The sequence below is a fragment of the Enhydra lutris genome, unplaced genomic scaffold (assembly GCF_002288905.1).
Source record: "Enhydra lutris kenyoni isolate GAN:26980312 unplaced genomic scaffold, ASM228890v2 scaffoldscaffold4, whole genome shotgun sequence".
Lineage (NCBI taxonomy): Eukaryota > Metazoa > Chordata > Mammalia > Carnivora > Mustelidae > Enhydra > Enhydra lutris.
This window is the reverse complement of record NW_019154088.1, coordinates 55,648,053-55,666,557: the sequence shown is the minus strand read 5'-3', so window position 1 is coordinate 55,666,557 and position 18,505 is coordinate 55,648,053. Positions and strand designations below refer to the sequence as shown.

The window sequence follows — 18,505 nt, the reverse complement described above, 5'->3', positions numbered from 1 at the left end:
ATCCAGTGTTTCAGGATGGAATATTCTGAATATATTTGTTAAATCTGTTGGTCCAATGTGTCCTTCAAAAATCACTGTTTCCTTGTTGATTTTCTGTTTGGGTGATCTATCCATTGATGTAAGTGGCATGTTGAAGTCTCCTACTATTATTGTATTACTATTGTTTACTTTCGTTTTTGTCATTGTTTGCTGTGTATTTGGGTGCTTCCATGTTGGGGGCATAAATATTTACACATATCTTCATGTTGGATTGTTATGATTATGATTCCCTTTATGATTCTATGTCCTTTGTTACAGTGTTTGTTTTAAAGTGTATTTTGTCTGATATAAATAATACTCTCCTTTCTTTTCACTTTCATTTGCATGATAAATACTTTTCCATCCCTTCATTTTCAGTCTACATATGTCTTTAGGACTGAAATGAGTATCTTGTAGGTAGCAAGATGGGTCTTGTTTTCTTGTCCATTCCATTACCATATGTCTTTTGTTTGGAGTGTTTAGTCCATTATTAATAGGTGTATATACTTAGTGCCATTTTTAACTTGTTTTTTGGTTGTTTTTGTAGTACTCTCTTTTTATGTTTTTTTGTTTTTTTCTCTTGCTTGCTTCTCTCACAGTTTGCTGGATTTTTTAGTGACATACTCAGATTTGTTTCTCTTTTTTTTGCATATCTATTAATGGTTTTTTATTTGTAGTTTCCATTAGATTTACCTAACTTCTTATATACACAGCAGATTATATTAGGTTGATAGTCACTTAAGTTTGAACCTATGCTAAAAGCACTAAAATTTTATTCTCCCTCTCCCCCCCAACATTTTAGGTATGTGATATCATACTTCATACCTTTTTATTTTATGAACCCATTGAATGATTTTTATAGATATACTTTCGTGCTTCCTACTTTCTTAGTTCTGATTATGGTCTTTCCTGTCCACTCAAAGAATCCCCCTTAACATTTCTTGTAAGGCTGGTTGAATGGTCATGACCTTTAACTTTTGGTTGTCTGGGAAACTCTATTTCTCCTTCTATTCTGAATTGTAGACTTGCTGAGTAAAGTATTGTTGGATGCAGGAATTTTCCTTTTAGACTTTGAATATATCATGCCACTCCCGTCTCTCTGTGATATTTCTGCTGAAAAAAATCAGCTGATAGGCTAGTGGGGTTTTCCTAGTATGTAAGTTTCTTTTCTCTTGCTGCTTTAAACATTCTCTTTATTGCTACATTTTGCCATTTTAATTACCACATGTCTTGGTGTGGATCTCCGTGGGTTGTTTTGTTGGGGGTTCTCTGTGTATCTTGGATTAGGGATGTTTTCATCTTCCCCAGATTAGGGATGTTTTCAGCTATTTTATCTTCAAATAAATTTTCTGCCCCCTTATCTCTCCCTTCTCCTGGGATCCCTATAATGTGAATGTTATAACACTTGATGGTATCATTGAGTTCTCTTAATCTGTTTTCATTTTTATTAGTCATTTTTCTCTCTCCTGCTCGGCTTGATTGCTTTCTATTACTTTATCCTCTGGGTCACTGATATGTTTTCCTGCTTTCTTCAGTTTACTATTTATTCCCTTTAGTGTATTTTTAATTTCAGTTATTGACTCCTTCATGTCTGATTGATTCTCTTTTATGTTTTCTATCTCTTTGTTGAGAGTCTCACTGAGGTCCTCCACTCTTAACTCCAGTGAGTATCTATATGATTATTACTTTAAATTATATTACCCGGCCTATTACTTATTCCCATTTCATTTAGCTCTCTTGCTGTGATTTTGTCCTGTTCTTTCATTTGGGACATATTCTTCTGTCTCCTCATTTTGACTAGCTCTGTGTCTGTTCCCATGTGTCAGGAATATCAGTTATGTCTCCTGCTCTTGAAAACAATGGACTTAGGAAGAAGAGATCCTGTAATGCTCTGCAGTGCAGTGTCTCTTGTGCACCAGAAATTGGTGCCTCAGGGGTATCTCATATGTGTGTTGCATGCTCCCTATTTCTGTGGTAGAGCCATGTTTGCCTTCAGTCCAACTGTCTGCAATGGCCCTCTCTGAATATCTCAGGACTTCATCTCTGTGCCGTTAGCTATGTTTGGGGTCACGTTGGGCTTGAGCTAAGTCAGGCTAGGCATTTGCTGGAGCTGTGGTAGCACTGAACTGTAAAGTGCTCTCACTGTGTTGTCCTCTGAGAAGCTTTCATTGGTGAGTGGGGCCTGCAGTCAGACCAGATGTCTGCCCCCAGCCCACTGCAGGGGTCTGAATCAAACAAATGTGTATGGTTATCTTCCCCTCTCTCTGGGACAGGCGTCACTTTGGAATGGTGCTGGCCTCGATCAGGGATGATTGCACAGTGTGAGGCTAGTGGCACTGCATTGGAGGGACTCCTGCTAAGGGTGGGTCTACAAGAGAATGTGGGTGGGTAAACATTGTTATAAAATTGTGTGCTGGTCTGCTGCAAGAGGGGACCTGTGGCCTGGAGAACTGCCAAGGGCAGGTCTGTAAAAGAATACAGGGGTGGGGCATGAGGTGCCAGCAAGGTCATGGCTGCTCTGCTGTGGGAGGGGACCTGGAGCCACTTTAGAAAACTGCCTCACCAGAATGGAGGGGGGAGGTTTGAGGAACAGCGTAAGGGCAGGGTGTGCTGTTAGTAAGCTAGGCAGGAGTCTCCAGGTTGCACTGGTTCCTGAAGGTGTCTATGTATTTAGTCTGGGGATCTTGGGAAGAGAAATGGTGTGTGCCAACTCTTTTGTTCCTGGAGAATTCACCCAAAGATCCCTGCCCCTACAGTACATGCTCTGAGATTGGTAAATAAAATCTCCTTCCTGTGTACACCAGGCATTTTTCAAACTGCTGCTTCCATACTGTATATTGGTGGGGCTCTTCATTGTGATTTATCTTTAAGGGTGGGAACTATGTTTTCTGTTGCTCTCCACCCATTGCAAAGTCCAATCCACTATTCTAGGTGTTAAGCCCCATTTAACTGTAAGAACTCGAAGTTAGGCCCATCTGGTTTTCAAAGCCAATGTTGTGGGGATTCATCTTCCCAATGCGGCTCCCCCCTTGCCTGGGATGGCTGATGAGGGGTCTTTTCTTTTCCCTCTCTGTGCCTGTGGTGTCCCTCTCTCCTACGGATCAGTTTGGCTCCTGGCCATGTCTCTGCACCTCCTATCCTTTTCAATGTGGCCTCTTCTCAACATTTAGCTATGGAGAGTCCGTTCTGCCAGTTTTCAGGTTGCTTACTAGGTTATTTGCCCTGATGTGGGTGTTTTCTGTGTATATCTCTGGGACAAAGTGTGCTTTGTGCTCCACAAAGTGTGGAGGAATAGGATTCTCCTATTCCTCCATCTCTCATTGTGGTTTTGATTTGCATTCCCTGATCATTAGTGATGTTGAGGATTTTTTCATATGTGTGTTGGCCATCTGTATGTCGTCTTTGGAAAAATGTCTTTTTGTGTCCTCTGTGCATTTTTAAACTGGATTGTTTGGGCTTTTGGTGTTGAGTTGTATAAGTTCTTTATATATATTTTTGATATTAAGCTCTTATCAAATATATCATTTGCAAATATCTTCTCCCATTCAGTAGGTTGCCTTTTGTTTTGTTAATGATTTCCATCACTGTGCAAAACTTTTTATTTTGATGTAGTCCCAATAGTTTATTCTTGCTTTTTTTCTCTTTGCTTAAGGAAACATATCTAGGAAAATGTTTTTATGGCTGATATCAAAGAAATTACTGCCTATGTTTTCATCTAAGAATTTTATGGATTCCAGTCTCACATTTAGGTCTATTTTTTTTTAAAGATTTTTATTTATTTGACAGACAGATCACAAGTAGGCAGAGAGGCAGGCAGAGAGAGAGAGGAGGAGGAGGCAGGCTCCCTGCTGAGTGGAGAGCCTGATGTGAGGCTCGATCCCAGGACCCTGGGATCATGACCTGAGCCGAATGCAGAGGCTTTAACCACTGAGCCACCCAGGCACCCCTCACATTTAGGTCTTTAGCCCATTTTGAGTTTATCTCTGTGTATAGGGTAATAAAATTGTCCAGTTTCATTCTTTTGCATGTAGATGTGCAGTTTTCCAAGCACTATTTTTATTTTTTAAGGGGGGTGCAGGGACAGAAGAAGAGGGAGAGAGAAAATCTCAAACAGACTCCATGTCCAACATGGAGCCCAACTTGGGGCTCGATCCTGCAGCCCTGAGATCATGACCTGAGCTCTGAAATCAAGAGTCAGATGTTTAATTGACAGAGCCACCCAGGCACCCCTAAAAGCACTAATTTTTACCAACCACCCACATTTATGTATATTATGTCATACTTTACATTTTAAAAAAATGTATCCTTTGGCTTATTTTTATAGATATAATTGATTTTATTCCTTTTGTGCTTTACCTCCATACTGGTTTTATAAGTGATTAATCTACTTTTACTAAATGTTTGCATTTACGTGTGAAATTTTTTCTTTTCATAGTTTTCTTACTCCTGATTATGGCGTTTTTTGTTGTTTTTTTTTTTTTTTTCCACTTAAAGGATGCCCGTTAACATTTCTTATTAAGTCTGATTTGCTGAATAGAATATTCTCAGTTGTAGGTTCTTTTTTCTTTCAGCACTTTGAATATGTTATGCCACTTTCTTCTGGCCCATAAAGTTTCTGCTGAAAAATCAGCTGATAGGTTTATAGGGTTTTCCTTGTATATATTGTTTTCTTTTGCTGTTTTTAAAATTCTCTATCACTACGTTTTGTCATTTTAATTACTATGTGTGGACTGCCTTGCATAAATTTTGTTGGGTGCTCTCTCTGCCTCCTGGACTGGGATGCCTCTTTCTTTTCTCAAATTAGAGGACAGTTTTCAGCTATTATTTTTTCAAATAAAATTTCTGCCTCCTCTGTCTCTTCTGAGATCCTTATAATGCTTATGTTACTACACTTGGTGACATCACTGAGTGCCCTTAACCTATTCTCATTTTCTGTTATATTTTTTTCTGTTTGCTTTTCAGCTTGGTTGCTTTCCATTACATCTGTCTTCCAGATCACTAATCTGTTCTTCTGCCTCCTCTAATCTGCTATGGATTTCCTCTAATGTATTTTTCATTGCAGTTATTGAGTTTATCTCTGCCTTGGTTTTATATTCTGTATCTCTCTATGGAACGTTTAACTGAGATCTTCCACTCATTACTCAAGTCCAGTAAGTATCCTTATGACCATGAATTTGAGTTGCCTAACAGGCACATTGCTGATCTCTGTTTCATTTGGCTCTTTTGCCGTGGTTTTATCATGTTTTTTCCTTTGGCACTTATTCCTCTGTCTCCTCATTTTGTCTAACTCTGCTTTCCCCCCTATGTATTATAAAAGTTAGCTACATATCTTGATCTTGAAAGTAAGTAGTGGCCTTTTGAAGAAGAGGTCCAGTAGTACCCAATGATGCAATGCTCCCTGTTCACCAGAGTCAAGCACTTCAATGGCATCTCTTTTGTGGGTTGTTTGAACCCCACTATTGTGAATGAACCATGTTTCCCTATAGTCAAGTCCATTGCAATGGCCCCCTTTGCCTGTGTTATGTGCACCAGACAGTGTTTGGTCCCTGTGCTGTTAAAGGGACAGTCTGGGGCTGCTGAGGGCTTGTAGTTTGGTGATGTCAGCATTCAAACCAGAAGCCTCCTATCAGCCCATCTGCTGGGGTTGTAGTTGCACAGAGCCATGGGGCATTCTCCTTTCTTTGTCCCTGAGAGGCTTTATTGGTCGGTGGAGCTTGCACTGAGATCAGATGCCTGTCCCCAGTCTGCTGGGGCTGCCATCTCACTGATCAGCAGGGCACTCTCACTGTGCTGCCAGCCATAACGTTCAGCTGTTGGGACTGTGGGCACACTGGCATGTGTGGATGTCTTCTTCTCTCTCCAGGGCAGGAGTCACTTTGGAGGGATGCCTTTGGAGTATGGCCAGTTGGATTGGGCATCTCTGCAGGGGAATGCAGGGGCAGGGTACTAGTTAACAAGAGGTGGAGAGCATTCATCCTGCTTCCTGCAAGTGTCTGGCCAACAAGGTTGATGGGAAACAGGGAGGAAGAGAAATGGCACCCATCACCACTTTTGTTCTATAATGGTCTCCTAAAGATCCTTGCCCCTCCAACATACAATCTGAGATTAGTAAATAAATTTTCCTAACTACCCCAGGCAATTTCAGACAGCTGCTTCTATGCTGTGTCTCAGCAGGATTATTTGTTTTGTTGGCTCCTTAAAGGTGAAGACTCAGTTTCTTATTGTTCTTATTCCAGTTCTCCAGCTCTCCCAGAGCAAAGCCTATTGATTTTTGAAGTACCAGAGTTAAGCCTTGCTGATTGTAAAGACTCGTGAATTTAAGTCCCACTAGTTTTCAAAGTTAAATATTGCAGAGATTTCTCTTTCCAGTGTGGGTCCCTCATGCCTGGGGCGCCTGGCATGAGGCCTGATCTTCTGGCTTCCTGTAGTATCTTTCCTGTTTGTGGTTAGTTTTGCTGGGGTTTGGGTTCCTAAACATGTCTCTGCCACTCCTACACATTTCAATGTGGCCCCCTCTCTATGCAAGTCCGTTCTGCTAGTCTTTGGATCACTTTCAAATATAGTTGCACAGATATGGCTATTATCTCAGTGTGTGCATGGTTGAGATGAGCTCAGGACCCTCTTACTCCACCATCTTGCCAGAATTGAATCAACTCTGGAGTTTTAAATACCAAGTTTTTCTAAGGGAAGGTATACATAGCCTCTGCTGATGATTCAGGAATTAATTATAACCCTCTCTGAATGTGGTGCAGGCAATCTAAAACACCGGTGCCCTGCTTATTTAACTCTGAGATAATTGTGGGTTTTATGTTTGAGCAGGAAAAAGTGAAGCAAGAACTCAAATACTTACGAGATCAAGAAAGCCATAAGATTAAAAATCATTTTGAGACTCTAAAGAACTTAGAAAATGAAATCTATGTGCATGACTTAAAAGTAGATGCTTTGCTCCTGGAAAATGAAAAATTGAGAAAAGTAAGTTCAAGAACACTTCACTTTGCATGATGGTTTTGGTTAGTTGCCTAGACCTATAGTATAGTTACATGAGAAAAGGAGAGTATAGCTCTTAAAACTTTTGAAATAAAGACTAAGTACATATAAAATAGTGCACAAATAATAAGTGAAACACTTAGTGAATTCACACAGGTAACCAGCACCCAGATCTAGAAACAAAGTATTAACAGTATCCAGATATCATCTATGTCCTTTCCTGCCACTAACCTCCCCACAAAGTAAAGTAACAGTATACTGGCTTCTAACACCAAAGACTAGTTTTGTCTGTTTCTGAACATCATATGTATGGAATATTACAGTATGTACTCTTGCTCAATACTGTGTTTGCAAAGTACATCTTTATTATATTGAATGCAGTTATAGTTTGTTCAGCCTTGGTTCCATACATGGTATTCAAGTGTATAACCATACTACAATTTATATACTCTTGGAGGGGGGTTACAGAATTTCTAGCTGGGTCTATTACGAATAGAGTTGCCATGAACATTCTAGTACATGTGTTTTCAGGAACATATGTACATAATTCTGTGGGGTATACCCCTCAAGTGGAATCACAGAGCCATAGGGATGGACAGTCCACTCTTGTGCACAGTGCCATCTCCCAGAGAAGTTGCAGATCACTCCCAGCAGGGTATGTGAGAACACCACTGGTTCCACATTCTTGCCAAACTGGTTTGTTTTTTTTTTTTTCCTACTTGACCATTCTGGATAGTTTGTAGTGGTATCCCATTGTGCTTTTAGTTTGCATTTCCCTGATGATCAAACAAAGCATCTATTCATGTGTTGGTGGCTGTTTGTATATATCTTTGTTTAGTACCTGTTCAAGTGTTTTGCCCATTTAAAAATTTAAGTTGTTTGTCGGTTTTGTATTGATTGTATCATTCTTTTTTTTTTTTTTAAGTAAACCACAGTGACCTCAAAGTGAGGATCTGTATCAGTGTATCCCAAGTGTTTTGCATAATGGCTCACATCTTAAAGGGACTCAGGCCCATGTTATGCTCACAGAAACCTTTAATGTGGATAATATATATTATGTCTCTTTTATAGATGAGGAAATCAAGGCTCTACATTTTTAATAACTTTTAATAGCTAGAAAAAAGAAAAAGTCCCTTGGCAATAAGACTCTAAGGGAAAAATCCTTTTACCTGTCTGGGTACTCTTTTTCATCAGGTCAATGGCAACAGTTATACACCAATATCATGTGTTTCTGGTAGAATTAAAATGGCATAAGTGGTACTAATGTACTTTGAAAAAGTAAATGTGCTCCAGAGTCTGGGTACTAGCATCACTAACCTGCACATGTGTAATACGTCTTCTTTCTTCTAGCCCTTGCAGCAATCTTATAAGGCATTTTGTCTACCCACGGAAATATTCCACAAGATTATCTTCCTGTCAAGATGACATAGATAATTTATTAAAATACTTGGAATTTTTATTGCTACTTTAGTAATGGATAAGCAAATGGATGACTGTGTGAAAGGCTGATTATATAAGTTCTGTTTTCTAATTTATTGTCCATCTACTAGGTCCTGAATAATGCTGTTTATCTTATTCACTCCCCACTCTGTTCTGCTGGTTACATCCCTTCTCTCAGCAGACATTTTAAGCACCCACTGAGTCCCTAGCCTTGGGGAAGTCTCAAGTGAATACAGAGATGGATAAGACACCACCCCAAGTCCTTAGGAAGCTCATCATCTAGCTGAGGAAATGAGCAAATAAATGGATAAATTAAAATTCAGTATGTTTACACATTTGAGAGTTATGGGAAACCAGACAAGTCTACAAACTGTAATCCACATTCAAAGAGGAGGCAGGAATGACGTCTTGGATGTGGCCTGCAGAGGTTTTCATGCTGGTTTACTACAAAACTAGCCAACAAGTCACACAGACTGACACAAGATCAAGGCCCCATGAGTAGACCCTATAACATGCTTATAAACAATTCTATGTCTTCTGTGGTACTAGATGCAATTTTTTTAAACATTTTACAGCATTTCAAAAAATGAATTTATTTATTTATTTGACACACAGAGAGAGAGGGAGAGGGAGAGGGAGAGATATCACAAGTGGGCAGAGAGGCAGGTAGAGAGAAAGGGGGAAGCAGGCTCCCCACTGAGCAGAGAGCCCGATGAGGGGCTCGATCCCAGAACCCTGGGATCATGACCTGAGCTGAAGGCAGAGGCTTAACCCACTGAGCCACCCAGGTGTCCCCTAGGTACAATTTCTAAGATTTTTTTTTTATCAGTAATTTCTAGTATTTGACTATTTCCCTCTTGAAACAGAATCAATGCCATTTTTATATCCAAAGCCCATGCTTTCAAAGTTCCCAGAGACTTTAAAGCTTAGTATTCCTGAGCACTGGGTGGTCAGAACAGAAAACGATGACTTTAATACCCAAACCACTACTACCACCATCACCCAACTCAGTGAAACATCCGAATGGAGTGAGCAATTCTGTGGGGTCTCCAGACTTGATAACTCCTCTCTCTGAGGTCTTATGCTGGAAGAGCCAGTCTGGAAGCATGGCTGCCTTGGTACTTTTCCTGCACACACATTTCACAATACAGAACCCTTTTTTGTTTGTGGGCACATTGCATTTAGGCAGAACACCTTTTAATATCTTTTTGTGGCAAATTATATTCAGAATGCCATGTTTACTCAGGTGCTTAAATGTTTATTGAGAAGCCAGATCCTTTCTCTCCTTCACCAGAATATAGGCTTGACAAGGGCTCTTCTCGCCACTGTTACCCTTGTACTGAGAGCAGTCAGTGGCATGAAGAATCAATAGTGTGTGCCAAATGACTGCATGGATAATTTACGGTAACTTAACTGCTTAAAGCAATCATACGTCTTTCATTTCCAGTATATTGCATATATGAAGAACAAGATAGAACAGTACAGAAAAGGAGAAGACGACCTCAAGTCCACGTCAAGTGAACTGTCTTGTCAACTGACAGCTCATCAGAGTAAGCAATATGTCATGGGTGATCCAGACATATAAAAAATAAGTCTTTTGTTTTATTTAAATAAATTTTACTGACTTGCATACAATAAAATGAGCCCATCTGAAGTTCAATGAGTTTTAGTAAATGTACATACCACTGTAACCACTGCCACTTCAAACAAGATGGAGAACATATTATCCCTGCAAAATTTCTGACATCCCTTTGTAGTTGGTTTCCCACTCTACAGTGCCTGGAAACCATCTTCCCTTCCCTCATTCCTTCCCTCTCCCATTTCCTCTCCCCTTCCCTTTCCTTTTCTCTCCCCTTGCTTCCTTTCCCCTCTCCCTCCTTCTTTTTCTTCCTTCCTTCCTCCCTTCCCTTTCCTTTTCTCTCCCCTTCCTTCCTTTCCTCCCTCCCTCTTTCTCTTTCCTTCTTTTTTCTTCTTTTTCTTCCTTTCTTCCTTCCCTTTCCTTCCTTCTTATTCTTTCTTTCCCCTTTTCTTCTCTTTCCCTCTCTCTCTCCTTCCTTCCTCCCTTCCTTCCTTCTTTCATCTTCTTCCCTTTCTTTCCTTCCTTTCCTATTTTATTTTTATTTTGAGGGATAAAAAGTGAAAGAGAGCATGAGAACAGGGGGAGGAGCAGAGGGGAAAGGAGGGGGGGGAAGAACCTCAAGCAGACTCCACGCTGAGAATGGAGCCTGATGTGGGGCTCGATCTCACACCCTGAGATCATGACCTGAGCCAAAACCAAGAGTTGAAGCTTAACCAACTAAGCTACCCAGGTGCCCCGATCTGCTTTTTGTCAATAAGGATCAGATACAAATGGAATGATGAAATACACTTATGTACCTGGATTCTTACACTCAGCAAATTTTTAAAAATAATTTTTAAAAATTATTTTTTATTATGCTGTGTTAGTCACCATACAGTATGTCATTAGTTTTTGATGTCCTCTTCTAGGATTGTTTATGTATAAAACCCAGTGCTCCATGCAATAAGTACCCTCCTTAATACCCATCACCCAGCCAACACATCCCCCTAAGCCCCTCCCCTCTAAAACCCTCAGTTTGTTTCTTGAGTCCACAGTCTCTCATGTTTGTCTCCCCCTCCAATTTCCCCCTTTCATCCTCCTAATGTCCTCCATGCTAGTCCTTATGTTCCACAAGTGAAACCATATGATAATTGACTTTCTCTGCTTGACTTATTTCACTCAGCATAATCTCCTCCAGTTCCATCCATGTTGATACAAAAGTTGGGTATTCATCCTTTCTGATGGCTGGGTAATATTCCACTGTGTATATGGACCACATCTTTATCTATTTGTCTCAGCAAACTTTTTTTTTTTAGATCCATTCATCTATCATTGTCTTGCTCCTTTTTATAGCTCTATAGTTGTATTCCATTATGTAGATATACTATATATTGTTTATTCATTCACCATTTGAAGGACATTTGGATTGTTTCCAGTACTTGGTTACTATTTGCTTACATGTATTTTTGTGAATATTTGTTTTCATTTCTCTTGGGTAAATACTGAGGTGTGGAATTGCTGGAGTGTATGGTTAGTGTATGTTTAACTTTGTAAGAAACTGCCAAAACAGTTTGCCAAAGTAGTTGTGCAAATTCATCATCCCACTAGCAACAGGATACTCCATTCCTCACCAACATTTAAAATTGTCAAAACACTTAACATTTAAGCCATTTTAGTAGGTATATAATGGTATTTCGTTGTGATTTTTATTTGCATTTCTCTGATAACTGATGCTATTATTTTTTCATGTGCTTTTTGACCACTTATATATCATCCTTTGTGAAGTGTCTTGAATCAATTATCTATTGCAGCATAACAAATTATTACAAATCACTTACTTTGCTCCTCAATTGGTCATTTGGTGGTAGAAATCACTCATGTCTGCTCTACATGACATTAGCTGGGGCAACTTGATGGCTGGGCGTAATTCAGCAGCTGGGTCTGGAGTCATCTGCAGATACATCTACTCACTCAGTGTGACTGGTGTTGCTGCTGACTCACAGCCAGAATTTCCATGTAGTGGCTTGGCCTGCTGCATTTCAAAAGATAAGATCCTAGGTACAAGAGGAGGGGACACAGTTGCCACCACTAATGGGAGGGGTGTCAACGTGATGTTGTGGGAAGAGCATATGGGAGGGAATATATTGTGGGGCCATCTCTGGAAAAGTCTGCCACATTTTTGTCCAGATCTTTTCCTCATTACCTTGTGTTGTGTTGTTGAGTTAAAATCTTTGTGTATTCTAGAAATGAGTCCTTTTTTCAGTATGAGGCTTCTCATTTTTTTTTATATTGTTCTGAAAGAGCAGAAGTTCTTCCTGTGGGTAAAGTCTAGTTTATTTATTTCATCTTTTAAGGGTAGTACGTTTTGTGTCCTAAGATATTTTCACCTAAGCCAGGTTCTCAAAGATTTTCTCCTATGTTTTCTTTTGTAAGTTTTTAGTTAAGGCTCTTATGTCTAGATCTCCAAATCAAGTTCAAATTTTTGTACAATGTGAGGTAAGAGTTTTCTCTCATGTTTTCTCTCATGTATATCCAATTGTTCTAGCACCATTTTTGAAAAGCTTATCTTCTTAGCATTGTACTACCCCAATGACTTTTTCAAAAATCAATTTTATAAGTCTGTTTCTTATTCTGACTTTATACCAATACCACACTGTCCTGATTACTTTCATGCTCAGTCTGGACGTCAGGTAGTGTAAGTTCTCCATGTTTCTGGTTCTCTTTTACAATGATTTTGGCTATTATAGGTCCTTTGATTTTCTTGTAAGCTTTCAAAGACAGCTTATTTATCTATAATTGCACACCTGCTGGGATCTTAATTGGGTTTCTGTTGAATCCATAAATCAATTTGAGGAGAACTGACATCTTAACAAAATAAAATCTTCCAATCCAAGAACATAGTATACATCTCCATTTATTTGGAACTTATTTTTCACAGCAAGATTTTGCAGCTTTTAGGTTTTTTTTTTTGTTTGTTTGTTTTTTTTTTTAAATTTGACAGAGATCACAAGTAGACAGAGAGGCAGGCAGAGAAGCTTTTAGGTGTTTTATTAGGGATCCTCAAGACCACCCTTAGACTCAATGATCAGCTAGGATTCACCAGGCTCAAGGTGTTACGCTTCTTCTCCATTACAGTGAAGGATACGGAGTAAAACTAGCAAAGGGCAAAGGCACATGAGGCAAGTGTGGTGGAAACCAGATGCAAAATTGCAAGTTGCCACCCAGTGTAGTTGCACAGATGCATTTAATTTCTCCAGTAATGGTACACGACAGCACCTGCAAAGTGGTGCCACGTAGGGGCCCCTGGACTTGGGCATCCAAGGTACTTATTAGAGGCAGTGCAGTGCCTGTGAGAACTCAGCCACTCAAGGTGTTCATGTGTTTCTTTTATGTATTAGGATGGTAAATTGCACCAACTCATTTTTGAATGTTAAACCAATCTCCTGAGATAAAACCCGCTTGTTCAAAAGCTATTATTGTATTTATATATTGCTGGACCCAATTTGCTAATCTTTGTACAGATTTTTGTGTCTGTGTGCAAACCTGCTTTGTTCTGCTTGCACTTAGGTCTGGAAAGTACCCTCCAGCAGAAAGCCAGGTGATCATTAAGGCTTGCCTCATCTGTCACCTCTCCTTCAAGTGTCCCAGTTCTGTGCTGCCCATTCTCTAGTACCTGAAAACTGGATATTAAAACAGATATACTCAGGGTGCCTCTTTGGCTTAGTCAATAGAGCATGTGACTCTTGATCTCAAGAATGTGAGTTCAAGTCCCATACCGGGCATGAAGCCTACTAAATTTAACATATTTCCTCCTTGTTTACAGTGAGTGGGCAAGTCTAATCCAGTTATTCTATCATTTTGGGAGTGGAAAGTTTTAGATAAGCAATTTTTGAAAAACAAATAGCACTACTTTCATAAAAATTTTCACATTTCTGTAACCCTTGTATTTCAAAAATCTTTTATTTTAGCGGAGTATTTGGATTTGTGGGATGACTTTCATACTACAGTTAAGGTGAGCTTTTTTTTGCCTCCATAAATATAATATTCCTAATAATATTCACCTACCTAATATGTGTGTGTGTGTGTGTGTGTGTATGTGTGTGTGTGTACATGTGTGCCTGCACAAGGTAGGAGGTCAGGATTGGGGGGATTGACAGTGTTAGTACTCATCAGATCTTAACATGTGTGCTCTGTATTAAAAAAACCAAAATTCACCTGAGTAAATTTTAAACATCTTATTGGCTCTGTTCAATGATTCATGAATCAGGCAGTGTCCCAGCTAGCAGATTAAAAGGTGCTCTGAGGAGCTATACAAGAGGCAGAAGGGAGCTGGAACCTGGAAGTTATACTAAGCACAAAAAGCAGGTTGATTATTGCAAGATTACTTTCCTTTAGGGGGTGGCAGGGATTATTAGGCAGATGACCTAACTGGTGCTGATGAGGTGGTTCCTGATAGACTGGTGTAAGATTCCATTTCTGAGAGAGCCAAAACTGTAATTAAATCGATTCTGTTTGGTGATGTGAGGCTTTGCCTAGGTGACTCCATTTGGAGCCGCTGTCTTATTTTTAGCAGTGCCAAATGTCACTAAAATCTTAATCTTTTGGGACACTGTCTTCCTCCTCTACCAATTTGGTTAGAGGGACCTACACCCCACCTCCACCTGCAAACACAAATTGCACACACACTATTTTAGGACAGATTTGTCAGGTCTGAAGTCCATCTGTCCTCCATGTTTTACTGGCCCTGCTCCTCTCACCGCTGCCCCCCACCCGCACCGCCCCCGCCAAGGCTGCTAGGTGTTTAAATCCTGGCTTTGCCACTCTCTTGAGTATTTAAAGTTTACATGTGATTCTGGCTCAGACTTTAACCTTTTCCAGATGAGGCTACTGAGCTTCACAGTTTAAGTAACTTTGCCCAAGACCAAACAGTTAATGAACCTATGGGGATTTAAAGCTCAGATCCAGCCTCGTTCCAAAGCTTTTTCTCTTCAGCTGTAAGCCATGCCGATTATGCCCTGAAGTTCCATGCTGCTCTGAAGGTGAGCGGGCTTCTTATTCAGCCCCCATCCCTGCCAAGGTTAGAGGTAGTGAGCATTCCGTTCAATTGTCTCATTTACTAATCTGTTTTCTTCTGAGATTTTCTACAGAACTTTGTGAATGTGATATGGACATTTATTTTGCATGAGTAATACCAATTTTACATACATATTTTTGTCTTGGATATGATTCACTCAATGTTTTTATTTGGTTGGAATTTATATTCACACATCCCAAAATATTATTTTTTTAAAGGAATTGGTAAACAGTGGTGATGAGATTTTGCAAGAAATAAAAAACCTAACAACAAAGCTGAAGGAAAGAGATGAAAACATTGAACATATCAGCATTTGGCTACAAGGGAATCTTGACGAGTTGCGTGATCTTATGGAACAGGAATTGGAAACAGACCTCCATAGTAAGTAACTTCTCAAAGCTTTGGGTAACAAAGAACCTCTTGTTATTTTACTGTAGCCAGTACTATCAAAAAGGCATTTAAAAAACTAACCAAATAACATCATTATCCCTAATAATTCTTCCCCAATTTATGTCACATTCACCTAAACATTGCTTCTCATTTGTGGGGTCAAATGTGGCAATGAAGCAGTGTTGGACAAATCTCCAAAAGAACTATGAGAGAACCTAACTGGGGAAGAGACTTGACCCTAGTTAAGGAATGGGGAGAGGCCTCTGTACAACCAGAAATGGAGCTGAGAGCACAAGGAAGTTTTCTGGCTTCCTTAACTCCACTTATTTCTGTTCCTGGAGCACTGGCACTGTGTGGGCTTTGAAGGTAGGTGGGCCTAGGCTCAGATATTGGCTCTGCTTATTACGTGTTATTTAATCTCTACTCCCCAGTTTCCCTGGTTGTAAAATATGGATAGTTAACTGCAAGTTACAGAGCATCAGACCCAAATTAGGCACTCATCAGATCTCTTGAAATCTAGTGCCCTCCTGTGGGAGGTGATAGTCAACCACAGCTCCTTGGATTACCTGACCATTTCTGAGCCACCTGTAATCTAGCTTTTGGATTTTCCCTGTTGAATGGCTGCGTTCAAGGATGGAACTTCTAGGGGCGCCTGAGTGGCTCAGTGGGTTAAAGCCTCTGCCTTCGGTCAGGTCATGATCCCAGGGTCCTGGGATGGAGCCCTGCATCAGGCTCTCTGCTCAGCAGGGAGCCTGCTTCCTCCTCTCCCTCTGCCTGTCAAATAAATAAATAAAAATCTTTTAAAGGATGGAACTTCTAGAGAAGGCCTTGATCTCTTCCAGCTCAACAGCCCTTGCTTGTCCTCTTCTGGACACCATCTGTCACTGCAGCTGTGCAGATCCTGGCCCTCTCCTTCTGGAATGCTGCACCAAGCTCCAGAAGCAGATGGAGCACCTTTGAGCCTGCCAAGAGAGCAAATGCTGCAGTCACTAAGCTGAATAAGACCCGGTCCCTGAACCTCAATGTGCATACACTGAGAGAACAAACAAGGAAAGAACATATATAAGGGATTCCTTCTAGTGAGTGGCTATGAGGATAAAGAGAGGAAACTCTAAGCTTTTTTTGGGTGTTGGGAATACACAGGGATGTCTTCCTGAGAGGGCAAGAGACGTGCTCTGGCTGAGGACTGCAACAGCATGGCTGAGTGGGTATCTGCTGGGGGTTCCGACTGGCACATGTGGAGGACAGGCTTATCAGAACTTAAAATGCCAGACTTATCTTGAAAACGAAGATTGTTACTTTTTGCCTTAATATTCCTTCTTGCAAATAAAAGGTAAACAAGCTGACTCTTAGTGTGTATTCCTAAATCAAATAGTAACTGAGTATAGATTATTTTTTAAGAAGTATTAAAAATAATTGTTTTAAAATTCTAGAAGTCCCCAAGTCTTATATAACAAGTTACAGATAAATAATGTGTGTATTAACCAAATATTTTCACTTGATATGTGCGGTACAGAGAACTTTTTTTTAAGGTCAAGGGATATTTTAAAAGAAATACCAAATTTGTATACATTGTCACCTTTTTATTATGGTGATGAGGACCTGAGAGTTGTATTTTAATCATTTAATTCTGGAAAAGAAACATTGAGGCAGATCAAAATTTCAGTAAGAAATAATTTTAAAAGTTTGCTGAAAAATTGTCAAAAGGTCTCTTGGAAAAATTAAGCATCTGAACTAAGAAGAGTTTATACCATACTCTCACGCATTAGAATCACCTGTAAGAGGTTTAAAAAATCCTTCTGCTCAGCCTGTACTCTAGGCCAATTCTGAATCTCTCGGGGTGGGACCCAGGCATGTTTTAGACCTCTCTCCAGTGGGCTCCAATGGATAGCCAAATCTTGCAAACGAATAGTTTTAGACAAATAACCATGTAATTGTTAAATTTATCAATTGACCCAAATCAAAATATTTTGACCTTTAAATTATCTATCCAGCACTGGTTAGCAAAATAATTACCATGCACTATAGCAGTGAGAGTTGTAATGCCCTATAAGGACATAAGTAAAAACTGAACAAAGCTGAGCCAGGACAAAGGTGATTTGTTTATATGTTTAATAACCACGTTTTAACAAATCATTTAGTAACATTAGCAACCACAGTTGCTATGATTTGTTTTGGTCTGGTTCTTAAAGCAAATGAAAAATGCACATACCTATTTAAGTATTCCTGAGAATCTTTGCATTTGAAGAATTATAATTACTTGCATGATCTTCCTCTTGCACACACATTTTTCTGCTAGAATAGGAGATCAGAGAAGATAATTGCTAAAATGGCTCCATTTTAACAATTGTCCCTCCATGTGGAGGGACAGATATATGGCTCCCTACACTTCCCTCCCCTGCCACACCACGTCCCAGATTACATAATTGTCCAGTTGAGGATTCTTTGGGAAATTTAGAATTTTAATGCACACTAATAACCACCCAAACTTGTGTGACGTACACAGAATTTTCGCATTTTTTTTTACTCTTACAGAAAAGAAGAAACAAATCCGTATCAAAAAAGTCCATCCCCCGGTGGTTGAATGTACTATGAAAAACATTAACAAAGAAAAGCTAACAAAATAACTTGAAGGCTACAACTGCTGTGAATTTAAAAGGCACAAACAAAACTATAAAACAAGTGAGTGCACTTTCTTTCATATTTGGCAATGGTCAATGGATGTCCTAAGTTTAACAAACCTGCATAATCCCCATTAAACAGAATCTGTAAATAACCTTCTAAACAATACAAAGGGATAAAATGGTCAGATTATTAGGTTAAGTGCCAAAAAACCTTATTTTGCTCCCACATGGATCTCTTAAAGGGTTCCGAGCATAAAGTCCACAGCACACCTATTAATAACTAACCACAGGAAAACTATATGTTGTATATATTCTGTATTTAGTTTTAGAAGGTATCAATTTTAAGATGCATCCTAATTCAGAGATGTCACAATGTGAAAAAAGTTTCAGGATCAATAAAATATGGCATTGTCT

At 39.6% G+C, this 18,505-nt stretch overlaps 1 protein-coding gene across 1 annotated transcript in view; it reads left to right on the top strand.

The window, feature by feature from the left end:
• The window catches only part of LOC111158341 (coiled-coil domain containing 175), a 66,001-nt gene extending 47,529 nt beyond the window's left edge, over positions 1–18,472 (top strand). Inside the window, exons 16-20 of the mRNA XM_022520320.1 lie at positions 6,838–6,990; positions 9,893–9,995; positions 13,972–14,015; positions 15,296–15,458; positions 18,003–18,472. Coding sequence (XP_022376028.1) covers positions 6,838–6,990; positions 9,893–9,995; positions 13,972–14,015; positions 15,296–15,458; positions 18,003–18,094 — 555 coding nt within the window. The 3' untranslated portion in view covers positions 18,095–18,472. The remainder of the gene's footprint in view (positions 1–6,837; positions 6,991–9,892; positions 9,996–13,971; positions 14,016–15,295; positions 15,459–18,002) is intronic.
• Positions 18,473–18,505: the final 33 nt, after the last annotated feature.